General features: G+C 42.3%; 1 protein-coding gene across 1 annotated transcript in view; it reads left to right on the forward strand.

Moving 5' to 3' along the window:
- The window catches only part of EGFLAM (EGF like, fibronectin type III and laminin G domains), an 81,353-nt gene that overhangs the window by 31,998 nt on the left and 36,693 nt on the right, over positions 1–12,662 (forward strand). Inside the window, exon 8 of the mRNA XM_017730189.1 lies at positions 1,938–2,104. Within this exon, the coding sequence (XP_017585678.1) occupies positions 1,938–2,104 (167 nt within the window). The remainder of the gene's footprint in view (positions 1–1,937; positions 2,105–12,662) is intronic.

Here is a 12,662-nt window from a genome sequence, read left to right on the forward strand (position 1 = left end):
GCAGATCCTTACATATTTGCAGACATTTCCTTTATTACAGACTTCTGCAGAAGGAAGTGTTGGGAGAGACAGTCTGTATTTGAAGGCTAGCCTGCTGTTTGTGTTATCTCCTAAATATTTTTAGGGTGCAATGCCTCCTTTGGGTTCTTTCATCAAAGGCGTGTTGTTTCTACTTGGGTGGACACATCGTCAAGGTCTGTTGCAAAGAGGCAGCTTTTGAGTTAGCAGGAATTCCTTGGATGGGAATTAGAACCAAAAAAAGATGTGTACAGGAAAATTGAAAACACTACTAAGCAAGCCTTTGGAAGGAAGCAATGTTAACAGCTTTCATTTGGAAAACACTATATATTTTCATTTTGGCCCAGGCATCAAAAACTCAGAGGAGGGAAACAATGGAAGAGTAGCCAAAATAAATGCTCTCCTGTCTACCAGGAAATGGTGGTGAAGGGTGACTTAAGATGGTCTATTTAGCTATCATTACATCTTGTGTGTTTGTCTGATTTTGTTTTTATTTTTAGCAAGACAATGAAATATTCATGTTCCGTGTGCCACTGTGCACTTGGGACAGGCAGCTGAGAACTGCTGCTTTGCCACTGCATTTGCCATGCTGGCACAAAGCAATGGAACCTCAGTGATCAATAAATCTTGTATTGACCACGAAAATAAAACATATATTAACTTTGGCATTTCCTTCCAGCTGAAAATAAACAAATACAAAATGCCTGCCTCGTGCTATAATTTTTAATTTGAAGACTGTTGGAGACATTTGCAGCTAGTCCTGTGTAAACACTGGTAGATTCAGGGTGCACTTGGAGGTTATTTCCTGTAATAAATATTGCAAGAACACTGGAATAATTTTCTCTGAAAGCCATTTCTGTCCTTATTTTACTTTCATAAACTTTAATTTTAGTATTTTGGGTGGCCTAGAGTGAATGTTTACATTTTTGTTTTGTTTGTATTTGTTTAGCTTCTTATTTTGTTCTCTCTTTGATAAGAAGAGGCCACTTTTAGAGAGAGTGGAAATGGTGCAGAAGCATCAGAATACTCTCTCAAAGTACTTGAAATCACCCACCCCTTTACAATGTGCCTGTATGTATGAACTTAAAACATTTGATACCAAACTGCCATGTGAATGGTTATACTGGTTTCAGCTGGATTATAATGGCACTTAGAGAAGCACTTGTTGGCAGCTGGCTTCCACTATGAATCAGGAGTTAACTAGGCATTGTCCAAAGGCAGCTACAGGAATGTGGTTACAAGACCCATGCACATAGGCCACACTCTCTGCATTATTGTTTTGTGGGTCTTGGGTTGTCTTTGTGTGTTTTTTTGGTGGCTTGCTTTGGGTTTTTTTGTTTCGGGTTGGTTTTTTTGTCTGTTTGTTTGTTTTCTGAAGAGACTTTGGATCTGTATTTCCTATGTTGAGTGGATTAACCTAATTACTTGGGAGATCAAATGATGGATTCTCATCTTGCTAATGCTTGTATGCGTTTGAAGGGACTTACTGGCATTAGAACACCAGCTCTTAGAAATAAATCAGGAACTTTCCCTCTATTGCAAATTATTGCTTTATACAGCCATACAGGGAGGGAGTTGGGAACTACAGGTAATAGACCCTCACTTGAAAACTACTAACCCAAAACCCACAAAACAGATAAGCATAACTGGATTTGTCAGTCAGTCCTCTAAACAGCCTCCTTGGCTTTATAACCAAAATCTGAGTATTGGGTTTGTATGATTGTACAGTTTTGATATCACAGGCTTCACAGCTTGGTAATTGTGGGTTGCACAGTCTGACCCTTTAAGAGTGAAGGGTTTCAGTGATTTAGTAGACTTCTGTCTCATTTATTAGTGTATTCCCTAGAAAAGTTTAAAGGCAGCTAATTTATAGAGCCAGCTTTAATTATTAAAGATGTGGTCTTTGTTTGATCCTCAAGGCCAGACCTTGACAGCAACTGGACGGTAATAAGAGAGCAGATCCAGATGGAGTCCATGGTTCTCAAAGGACTTCTCCCAAACACGAAGTATCAGTTTGCTGTCCGAGCAGCAAACTCCTTTGGATCCAGCCCTGCCAGTGCACCAAGTGATGTCATCCGCACATTCAGTGAGTACAACCACCTTCTTGTAATCAAAGCTAAACAAAAATGAAGTATATCTGTAAATAAAGTGTATCTGGGATAGCTGTGGAGGCCTGCTGGTGGAAAGAGTTGCTCTCCAGGAAGAGTCACCCCCATTCTCACACCTCTCAGTCCACTCTGAGGAGTTTGCAGCAAGCACACTGTGAAAGTCAAGCCACAAGCAAAGATTTGAAAAGACCCAGGCAGCATCACTTTCATGCCATTTCTCCACTCTGGAGGTCATTGCCAGGTATTTTTGGATGGCTACTTTCTGAATTTTGTGCTGGCTTCATGCAGAACTGATAAGTGAATATCATGGGGAGAAATGAGAGAGATCCTGAAAGTAGTTAGCAGCAACCCAATTGAAAAATCAAAGCCACAAGCAAAGATTTGAAAAGACCCAGGCAGCATCACTTTCATGCCATTTCTCCACTCTGGAGGTCATTGCCAGGTATTTTTGGATGGCTACTTTCTGAATTTTGTGCTGGCTTCATGCAGAACTGATAAGTGAATATCATGGGGAGAAATGAGAGAGATGAGTATATTGTTCATTTTTTCTGTTCTTTGAAGCTGAACCTGATATATTACATATATAATATCACCAACTCAGAAACACCAAATCAAACCTGTACAGTTTTCTGAGGAATAAGACTCTTAACTATTAAACACAGTCATGAAAATAGTGTAAATAAAGTGAAAATAGTGAAATAAATAAAGTGAAATAGTGAAAATAAAGAAGTAAGCACCCCTTTTTGATCAGAAGCTGCATAGCAAAAATATTAGGTGAACATGCTGACATACCAACTTGTTAACTATTATAATTACATTTGTGTAGCAATATAGACCATGCACATTGCAGTAAGTGTTAGTCCAGTTGCTGCTGGGCTTCCTCAGGATGCAATCCTCTGCCAATGCTGGTGTCACTGTGGGGTGATTTTGGGAGGGCTGTTGCTCCTTATCACACCCAAAGTCACAGCTTGTATGTGAGAATCCCAACCAAGGCAACATAGAGTATGCTGGGAATCACACAAAGAACATTTTCTAACAGCAAAAAACCAAATGTCACAAAGAGAAATGGAGGAAAGAGAGCCAAAGCCTAAATTGGGCTAAAGGAGCTATATCTTTAGTGTTCCAAACTTTTTATATAGAAATGTGTATCAGTATTTTATGTGCCTTTTTTTTTTCTTTTCTCACTCTCTCAATTGCAAACCATCTCTAATTAACCAGTGAAAATGAGCAGCAAATATTCAGGTAGGACTGTGAGCTCTGCAATAAGATTTTACATGCTGCAGAAACATAACAACATGCTTAGTGATCCACCAATTTAACCTGATAAAGATTTATTTCTAAACTGCCTCCCTGTTGTAGAATCCCTGTTTTCATTGACTTATATGGCAGTTTTCATTCTTTTTGTCCCTCTGTCCTAAATTCAGCCACCTGAACAGTTTGCATGTAGTTTGCTATGGCTGCTGAGCTCAAAAGTTTAACTTCTGAAGTAAATGTTTGTGAAAACCTCTTGCAGCATACTCTGGAGTTCCTTGGCCTGTGGATCCTCCAGGGTCAGCTCCTGCTGCCTCAGGCACACGTGTGTGTTCCTTGGTATCTTGTTTATCTTTGGATGTTAGCAGCTGCATTCTTTGGTCGAAAACATAAAGTGTTTAGCTCTATTAATAAGGGTGGAATCATCTTCATGCTGTGCAGTACTCCAGGGAAGGCACTTTGTCTTTGGAAACTGCTTGTTCTGCAGAGGCCTGCCAAGATGTCTCTAAAACATGGGTTTCTGTCATTAGTGCTTGGAAACAAATTCACATCTGGTGTGTATAAGCACTGATTTCTGGAGAGGTTCATAAGGGATGGGAACTTGGTTCTCTGTGCCTGGATCAGATCTGAAAAGTCAATATATTATGCATTTTGCACTGCTCTTTGAATGGGCTTAAAAAGTCTGTGCTGGCCCAGGGTAGGCACATGGGTGCTGCAGTGGCTGAGAGGTTGGTTTCCCTGCTCCAAGGGCCTGGCAGTACTTGGCAGAGACCTTCATGACCAGGCAGAGCTCCTGCAGCCCAGGACCATGTCATGTCTGTGATGTGCTCCAGTCCTGCTCCAGGGTACTTGTACTTGGAGCTACTTTGGCAAACGCAAATGTTATTCTTTTGCCAGTGTGCTCTTTGAAAATAGGCTTAAAAACTACATATAGGCACTATACCTGAAACTACACATCGTGTTATCTTGCGGATACCTGTCGTCACAACCATATTTTTGCAGAGCAAGGAGTGTTGCTCAAGAGCATCAGGGATGAGTGCCTTTAGAAATAAATTATTTGGTTTTCTGAAGGCAGGAGTGTAGCTCAAATGATAGTCTAGCTGATAGCAGCTCTCACTTGTCTTTACTTGTGATGTCTGTGTAGGAGACTGACTTGATGTTAACCAGACACACAAATACATTACACATTAGTAGAAAAGCTAAACTTTTGTTGGGAGAAAATTGTTCATTAAAGCTGTGCATAGCCTGAACATCTATTTTTCTCCAAAACATTAAAAACCCCTGAAGAATGATTTAAACCACTGACAGGTTTCACGGTACAGAAAAAAAGCCCCAAACGAAACACTAAACTCAGGGGCATCCAATTAAAACTCAGTCCTAATTCACATTATGTATCTGAAGGTACCCTCCTGCTTTTAGCAGCTGGAAAACCCAGTTCTTTGGCTCAGTTAATCACTCACTTCAATTGCTTAAGTGTAAGTGTTCAGCAGATTTGAGGTCCTCAAAGTTTTGTGGTTTTCAACAGTGACTACAGGAGGGCATGTGCCATTTCATAAACACCTGACAGTCCCCTGGGGCTGTCTCAGGTATGGTGATGTATCTCAGGTGGTACCAGTTGCTTGACTCTCTCAAAGTGCCAGCAGATTACACCTTAGTCACCTTGTGTTTTTGAAAAGGTGTCAGACAGTTGGCATCTCTGAAACTGAAGCACCTTTATCCTTCAGAGTGCACATCATAAGAATTATGACCTTCATTATTACCATGGTTCCTCCTCCCACCTAAGCAGTGAAACATGCTACAGGCCACAGATTTTTCATACTATTTTCTGCCTGCCTATGTATTCTTCAGAATTCCTGAAATATCTTAGAAAGCTGGCAGAAGTTCATACAATGTCTGACTCCTTTGCATTACACTTAGCTCACATGGTGCTGGCACTAAGGTCCTTACTGTGTTTGGAATTAAAAAATTTGTAGTTTTAAGCTTATATATGCTGGCTTTTTCATGCCTGACTTGAAATAAGTAGTGCTGTTCTGATGCTTATTTTAACTGATTAACGGATTCCCAACATTACCTCAAAAGCAGAGGGTCTTCAGGGTCCATATTGGCTTGCAGAGAGTTCTTGTAGGCAGGCTGAGGCAGAGATGGGTCCATGCTACTCAGGGATGTTTTCTGTTGTGGTTTATCTCATTCTCACAGGTAATTCACTCATTTTGTTTTTAAAACTGGGGTTTTGCAGTACTCTTGACTGCATTGTTTCAGGTCAGCATAGGAAAACATTGTCTTTGTTTGCTTCACTAAAGGGATGCTGACAGTGTCACCTACTGTGACAGACCTCCCAAGGTAGAACATGTGGCTTTGATTATAAGCAGTTACCCCCTTACCTAGTAAAAAATGCATGCTTCGTTAATTGCTCCATTTTCAGGGAGGAAAGAGAGGGCAAGTTTCCCCAAGGGTTCTCATTTATTTGTGATTTGGTTTCATTAATTTTTTTCTAGAGGGAAATGATGCAATAAACCAATTTTTTTCTTGCCTTTCTTAATTACAGTTGCACGTTGTGGGTATTTCACTTACATGGCTGTTTGGGTTTTGCTGTATAAAATCTTTCAAAATGTCATGGACAATTCACTGGAAAATAACAGATTGCACATACTCAGTTTAGAAACAACATAATAAACTGTCCCAAAGAATCAAACAAAAAAAAATGTCATCACCTGCATTGCTTCAATACCCTTCATCTTCTCGGGAAACAGATGGGGTTTGCACTGTGCCTGCAAGGTCACCAGCCTTGAGCTTTGCCAGACCAACAGAGGAAGTGTCTTCTGTTAAAAATACCCTCCTGCTTGTCTCCACAGCAAATGTGACAGAAGTGACTGCTTAAGCAGGGCACATCCCTTTCTGTGGTCCTGGTCGTCACTGCCAGGATCACACAGAGCAGGGCATTGGCATAGGTGCTTAAATATTCTGCATGGAGCTTGCATGGGTCAGCTGAGGCTCAGGCACAGAAAAAGGGCAATCTCTGGGGCCCAAACCTTGATTTAAATGGTGGTGATGTGTCCTGGAGATAGTAAATGGAGAAGGTTTTTCACAGAACTGTTCCCCACAGATCTCCAGAGACTTTACAAAAGCAGTGTTGGTAGTTGTAGGGACAGTGACAAAAGCAAGAGACAGGTCAATTGACATGCATCATCACACTGTGAGTCACTGAAAAGCATAAAAGTAATTTTTAAATACTCCTGTTGTATTTTGGGTTAAGACCTATGGGAGGTTCTGCATGAAGGCAGTAAGTCTGTTAACACTTCCATCCAATCTGCCTGTGTTGTAGTGCCCCCTGTTCTACCTCCTACACTCCCTCGTGTCCCTTCCTCAGTATGATGATGGCAACCTAATTAGCAAAAAAAAAAAAGTTCATGTGGCTTTATATTTGTTTTAAGAAAGATTTCTTTAGTATAACTTAATCCCTAATTATTTGGAAAGAGGCTGTCTAAAGCTCATGACCCCCTCAACTTTTTCAATTATTTATAAAACAGGATTATAGAACCTGGTAGAGGGTCTTAATCAGACTACTTCTCCTTGTACACTGGAACACTGATTTAATTAAATACAGCCTGCTTATTATCTCTACAGTCATTGTTTTGGTGTTTGCAGAGTACCACTTTGCTTAATTGTCCCTGATTTACCACCCATTATGAGATGAGCTCTCCAGGAAAGCAACACAGAAAGCACTTAAGAGATGGGCTGATGTGGGGGTTTATCTACAAAAAGTCCTGTTAATTTCTCTGCATCCTGTTTTGTAGTTATATTGCATCATGTCACATGTGACTGTCATGTAATGTCCAGTGAGCAAAGGCCAAATGTAGGCAAGAACAAGGCAACTGAGAAGCCAGTGGGCTGATACCTCATCAGTCATATGTGTACTCACCTGTATAAATTCAGACATGGTCAGAAGTGAATGCATCTCATTGCTCCGTTGCTCCTGAGTGCATTACATGCTACCAAAACTGCTCACAGATCAGCAAGTAGAGCAATGTAGCATGTGCTGGCTGAAATTCAGTTACAGTCAGGAAGGGGAAAAACTGGAGATCTGAAGACCTGTGGATATTAGGACACCTTCTGAAGTCACACTTATTCTGGTGACGCCAACCTTACATAGTGAATGTCTTTGAAGAAGGGCCTCAAAGCAGTCTTTCTACCAGACACAATAAGCCGTACCTTCTTTGCTCTCTCCAGGCTCTAAAATGTTACGAGTTCAGTAACGTGAAAGGAACCATTGTCCAGTTTAAAATAGTGGGTACATTTCGTCTCCCAACATCTTCTGTTAGGAAAGCATGGAACGTTTTGATCTGCCAGATGAAAGAGGGACACCTGCTGTTTGGGGAACTGCCAGTCTCTCCTAAGATACCATGTCTCATTGCATGCTGGTGCTTATTAATGTATTTTTAGTGATAACCACTCAAATCAGGAGAGTTACAGTTCTGTAAAACTGGCATGGCATTAAAATCATATCCATATATGCAAGCAAATGTGTTTATCTAAATGTGAATTCGAGACCTAACATTCTCCTATGTATGAATATAAAGATACTTCATTTTCTGCATTGCTTCACTCTTGCCATCTTTATCAAACTTACATCCCGTTAAGCCAATAGAAAGTTTGACTGGAAAAAAAAAAAAGATAGCATTTTGACTATAACAGATATTTATTTTGTAGCTTATGACTTCCAAGTTAGAAAATGGAGTGTGTGTGTCACAGCTTGTTTGGGTACACATTAGATTGTTTCCCCTGACACATGATTGTGATTTTTCCTTTCTTTATTCCCAAATTATCCTTATGGCTTCCATTGCTCTTAGGCAAATTTATACATTAAAAGAACTAAATTAGTTCCGAAATACTTTCAGACACATAAAAGGCAGTAAGTAGTAGTGTTGGAAATGATACAACTTCTAATATTTTAAACTAACTTTAGTCAAGGGTTTTGTTCATCTTTGCCCAGGAGGAAGGGAATGGAAGTTTCTTTTCAAGAGACTCTGTTCCCTGGGCAGGGCCTGAGGAGCTTAACAACTCAATGGACTGGGAGCTGCCAGGGGATGCACAAGATATAAGTGACCACAATGAACGTCAATGCCCGATCATCCTCCCTGGTGTCTCAGAGACACCTAGTCTGGGAAAAGATCAATAAGAGAATGCAGGATGAGGACCTAATTAGCATCGAAGGCAAAGGGATCAATAACCAATAGAAAACCAAATACTAAGAACTGCGTAACTTGGTACTAATGAACATTGAACCAATGGATTTCTCTGGGTTTTGACTGTATAAGTATGTGAAAAATCTAGTAAAGAGCCATGTGTGATGGAATGATTTTCTCTGTTCAACCCGGGCAATGCCCGGATGAAATGATTTCTCTTGCACATCCTGGCCAGTACAACATCCTGGCCAAAATAAAAAATGCCGTAATTCTCTACCACTAAAAAATGTTGTTGAAGAGTTTTTGTTTTTTCAGCAGTTTTGGTGACAGTAGCACAGACCTGACGTAAAAGCAAGTGTTCAGGGAGCTGAAAATTGCTGCAAATGCTGGGAGCTGAGTTAGTGCTGCCCTTTCCTGTGGCATCGAGGCGTGAGCAGGATGAAGCTGAACATCTCTTTCCCAGCCACTGGCTGCCAGAAGCTCACTGAAGTGGACGATGGGTGCAAGCTAAGAACATTCTATGAGAAATGAATGGCCACAGAGGTCCTGGCTGATTCCCTTGTTGAGGAGTGGAAGGGATATTGGCATAGTCATGCTGGATACTCTGAGTTTTGGCAAAGAGTTGCTTTGTGTGGAGATTATTGCTAGCTGCAATTTAAGGAGAGAAAGTTTTTTGTTAAAACTAATGTTCTGCAGCAATAAGGTCAAGGGCAGACCTGGATTGCTCTCGAAGTGAAGTTGCTGTACACTTGTAAAGTTTGTCTCTGAGAAAAAACTGGCAAAAACCGCAAGTCGCAACAGAGAGAATTGGAACTTTGGCAAAGGGGGAAAAGAAACCTCCTGGCCAGGTAGCACGTGGTCAATCTAAGATGGCTGCCCACAGAGCACATGGTCAGTCTAAGATGGCTGTCCTAAAAGGGACAAAAACCATAATGGAGTTTGAAATGGCTAGTCAAAAAGAGAAGCACATTTTTGCTGAGGAGCTGGTAAAGGTGCAAATTGCCTTGAAGGCTGAAACAATTGCTTGCCTCAGGGCTGAGGCAGGGCTGATGGCCCAAAAGCAACTAGCCCAGAACCTGAGAAACCTGTTAAACCAGTTTGTGCAGAGCTTTAGAAAAGAAAATTACCATCTTTAGGGGAAGCATGCATGCCAATTTGGGGGTGGTGCTCGGCCACCCTGAGCATTACCTCACCTGTGGGGAGGAGTTTGCACCAAATCCAGACTCCTCCCCACACCCTGAACTGTGCCCACTTGTAAAAGGTGAGGAGGTAAAGAGCTAGGCAGGACTCCCTGGTCATTGATGTCACCTCCCTTCACACTTTGGAGGAGGGGGATGACTCATTGGAACCACCCCCTGATAATCAGCCTCAAGCCTGCTCTTTTTTAAAGCATTAGCATATGATGGAGTGGAGCTGATGGTGATGATACCACACCCTACAGCAGAATTAACTAAGTTACAGAGGATAGAGGCTTTTGAAAATTTTACTGATGCTGGGAAATGAAATAAAGCTTTCTGAAGAAAGAGCACATGGCAAAGAGCTGTGTCTTTTAATAAGAATGCATACTGTTGCATGAAAAGTTTGGATTTGTTGGGGAGGGGGAACTGATCCCTCTGCCCGCTCCAACATGTGATAAAAATACTGGGAGCGTGCGGGAAGTGGTGAGCTTCCAAACAATGCCCCAGAAGGAGCTGATACCCCATTGGCTTTCTCCCAGATTATTGTTATTCATTCCAAAAGTTAAAGATCAGGACTGAGACAAAAAACTCTTGGAACCACCCCCAGAAGGTGAGCTGGGAGTGGGGGCCAAACTGGAATATTCTCAAAAGCTCACTGAAAATGCACGGAAATTTAGTTTTAGCCTGGAAAAAAGGAGGCTCAGGGAGACCTTATCACTGTCTACAACCACTGGAAAGGAGGTTTTAGGCAGCAGGGGATCAGTCTCTTCGCCCAGGCAATCAATGACAGAACAAGAAGACACAGTCTTTAAGCTGTGCCGGGGGAAGTTTATGCTAAGCATTAGGAAGAAATTCTTCACAGGAAGGGTGATTGGGCATTGGAATCATCTGCCCAGGGAGGTGGTGGAGTCAACATCCCTAGAGGTGTTTAAAAAAAGACAGGATGTGCCACTTAGTGCCACGGTTTAGTTGATAAGGTGGTGTGAGGTTGTAGGTTGGACTTGATGATCTAAAAGGTCTTTTTTCCAACCTAGTTAATTCTGTGATTCAGTGAGCTGAAAATTGCTGTGAATGCTGGAAGCTGAGTTAGTGCTGCCCTTTCCAGCAGTATCAAGGCATGAGCAGGATGAAGCTGAATATGTCTTTCCCAGCCCCTGGCTGCCAGAAGCTCATTGAAGCGGACAATGGGTGCAAGCTAAGAACATCCTAAGAGAAACGAATGGCCACAGAGGTCCTGGCTGATTCCCTTGTTGAGGAGTGGAAGGGATATGTTGTCAGGATCAGTGGTGGCAATGACAAAGGATTCTCCATGAAGGTGTCCTGCCTCACGGATGTGTCTGCCTTCTGCTTAGCAAGGGCCATTAAAAAAATAGTGCCCCAGAAGAACTGGAGAGATAAAGTGCAAATCCATTCACGGTTGCATCAGTGATGCAAACTTGAGTGTTCTGAACTTGGTCATAGTGAAAAAGGGTGAAAAGGGCATTGCTGGGCTGATGGACACAACCCTGTCATCTTGGCCCCAAGAGGACTGTTACGGGGGGGTGTCCCGGGAGCAGGGGAATCCAGCCAGAGTCACGATACGAACACCGATACGATTTGAGCATCGTGCTCCCGTTTTATTATTCGGTTACACCAAGTTATACTTTTTCCCAAAGTTCACGCCCCTTTCCCATGAGAAAGCCTCTAAGCAGTGGGGGAGCTGACCAGTGTATACCTTTTCCCAAGGCTGTTCAAGGCCGCCGGCTAAGCAGTGCCTCCAGCCTGAGGCCCCGTCAGGGGTACTTCTGCAACAGCCCTGGGATGCCCAAGCCCTCCTGGGGTATCCTATATTCCACAAGGATTCCCTCTACAGAGGACCTGCAGAATCTGCAAGCTGTTCAACCTGTCTAAGAAGGATGATGCTCGCCAGTGCGTTGTGAGGAAGCCTGTGAACAAGAGGGGCAAGAAACCCAGAACCAAGGCTCCTAAGATCCAGTGACTAGGGACTCCTCGAGTGCTGCAGTGCAGGCATATTGCTCTGAAGAAGCAGAGCACTCAAAAGAGCAAGGAGGAAGCAGCAGAATACAAAGCTCTTGGTCAAGAGAATGGAGGAAGCCAATGAGCAATGCAAGGAGCAGATTGTGAACTGGTGCTGGCTTTCTTCGTTGAGAGCTTCTACATCTAAATCTAATAACCCTAACCCTAACCCAAATCTGAATCAAGGCAGAAGTAAGGAAAATGTAGGTGATACTAAAAAGATATTGTATATGATATACCAATAAATCCCTTTTTTGGTGAACTTTAAAGAAAAAAAAACACCAAAACCAAAATCAGAACAAAAATTAACAATTTAGACAAAATACACCCCTGGATCCTTCACCACAATTAAAACAAAAATTCCCCACAATCATTCTACTGTTTAACATTTACCAGTACTTGTTTTGCCCGTTACTTCTCCCAGTTAGTATCCTCATCTTAAAATCATCATGATTGCCTTCATTGTCTAATAAAAAGACTGGGTTAACCTGGCCAGATGCCCAGCCCCCACCAAGCTGCTCTCACTCATCTCTGCAGCTGGACAAAGGGGAGAAAATTTAACGAATGGTTCATGGTTTGAGATAAGGACCAGGAGAGATCACTCACCAAATATTGTCGTGGGCAAAACGGGATCAACTTAGAGATACGAAGGGAATTTTCTACTAACCAAATCAGAGCATGATAATGAGAAGTAGCATAAGCCCTTAAAAACACCTTCCCCACCCTGTTCCCTCCTTCCCAGCTCTACCTCCTACCCCAGCAGTGCAAGGAGACAGGGAATGAGGGTTGTGGTCAGTTCATCACCCAGGGCTTCTCTCACCAGTGAGGGAGAGGAGTCATTCCCCTGCTGCACTGTGGGGTCCCTCCCACTGGAGACAGTTCTCCATGAACTTCTTTAGCATGAGTCC

The sequence above is a fragment of the Corvus brachyrhynchos genome, unplaced genomic scaffold, assembly GCF_000691975.1.
Source record: "Corvus brachyrhynchos isolate BGI_N302 unplaced genomic scaffold, ASM69197v1 scaffold42, whole genome shotgun sequence".
In the NCBI taxonomy this organism is placed as follows: Eukaryota; Metazoa; Chordata; class Aves; order Passeriformes; family Corvidae; genus Corvus; species Corvus brachyrhynchos.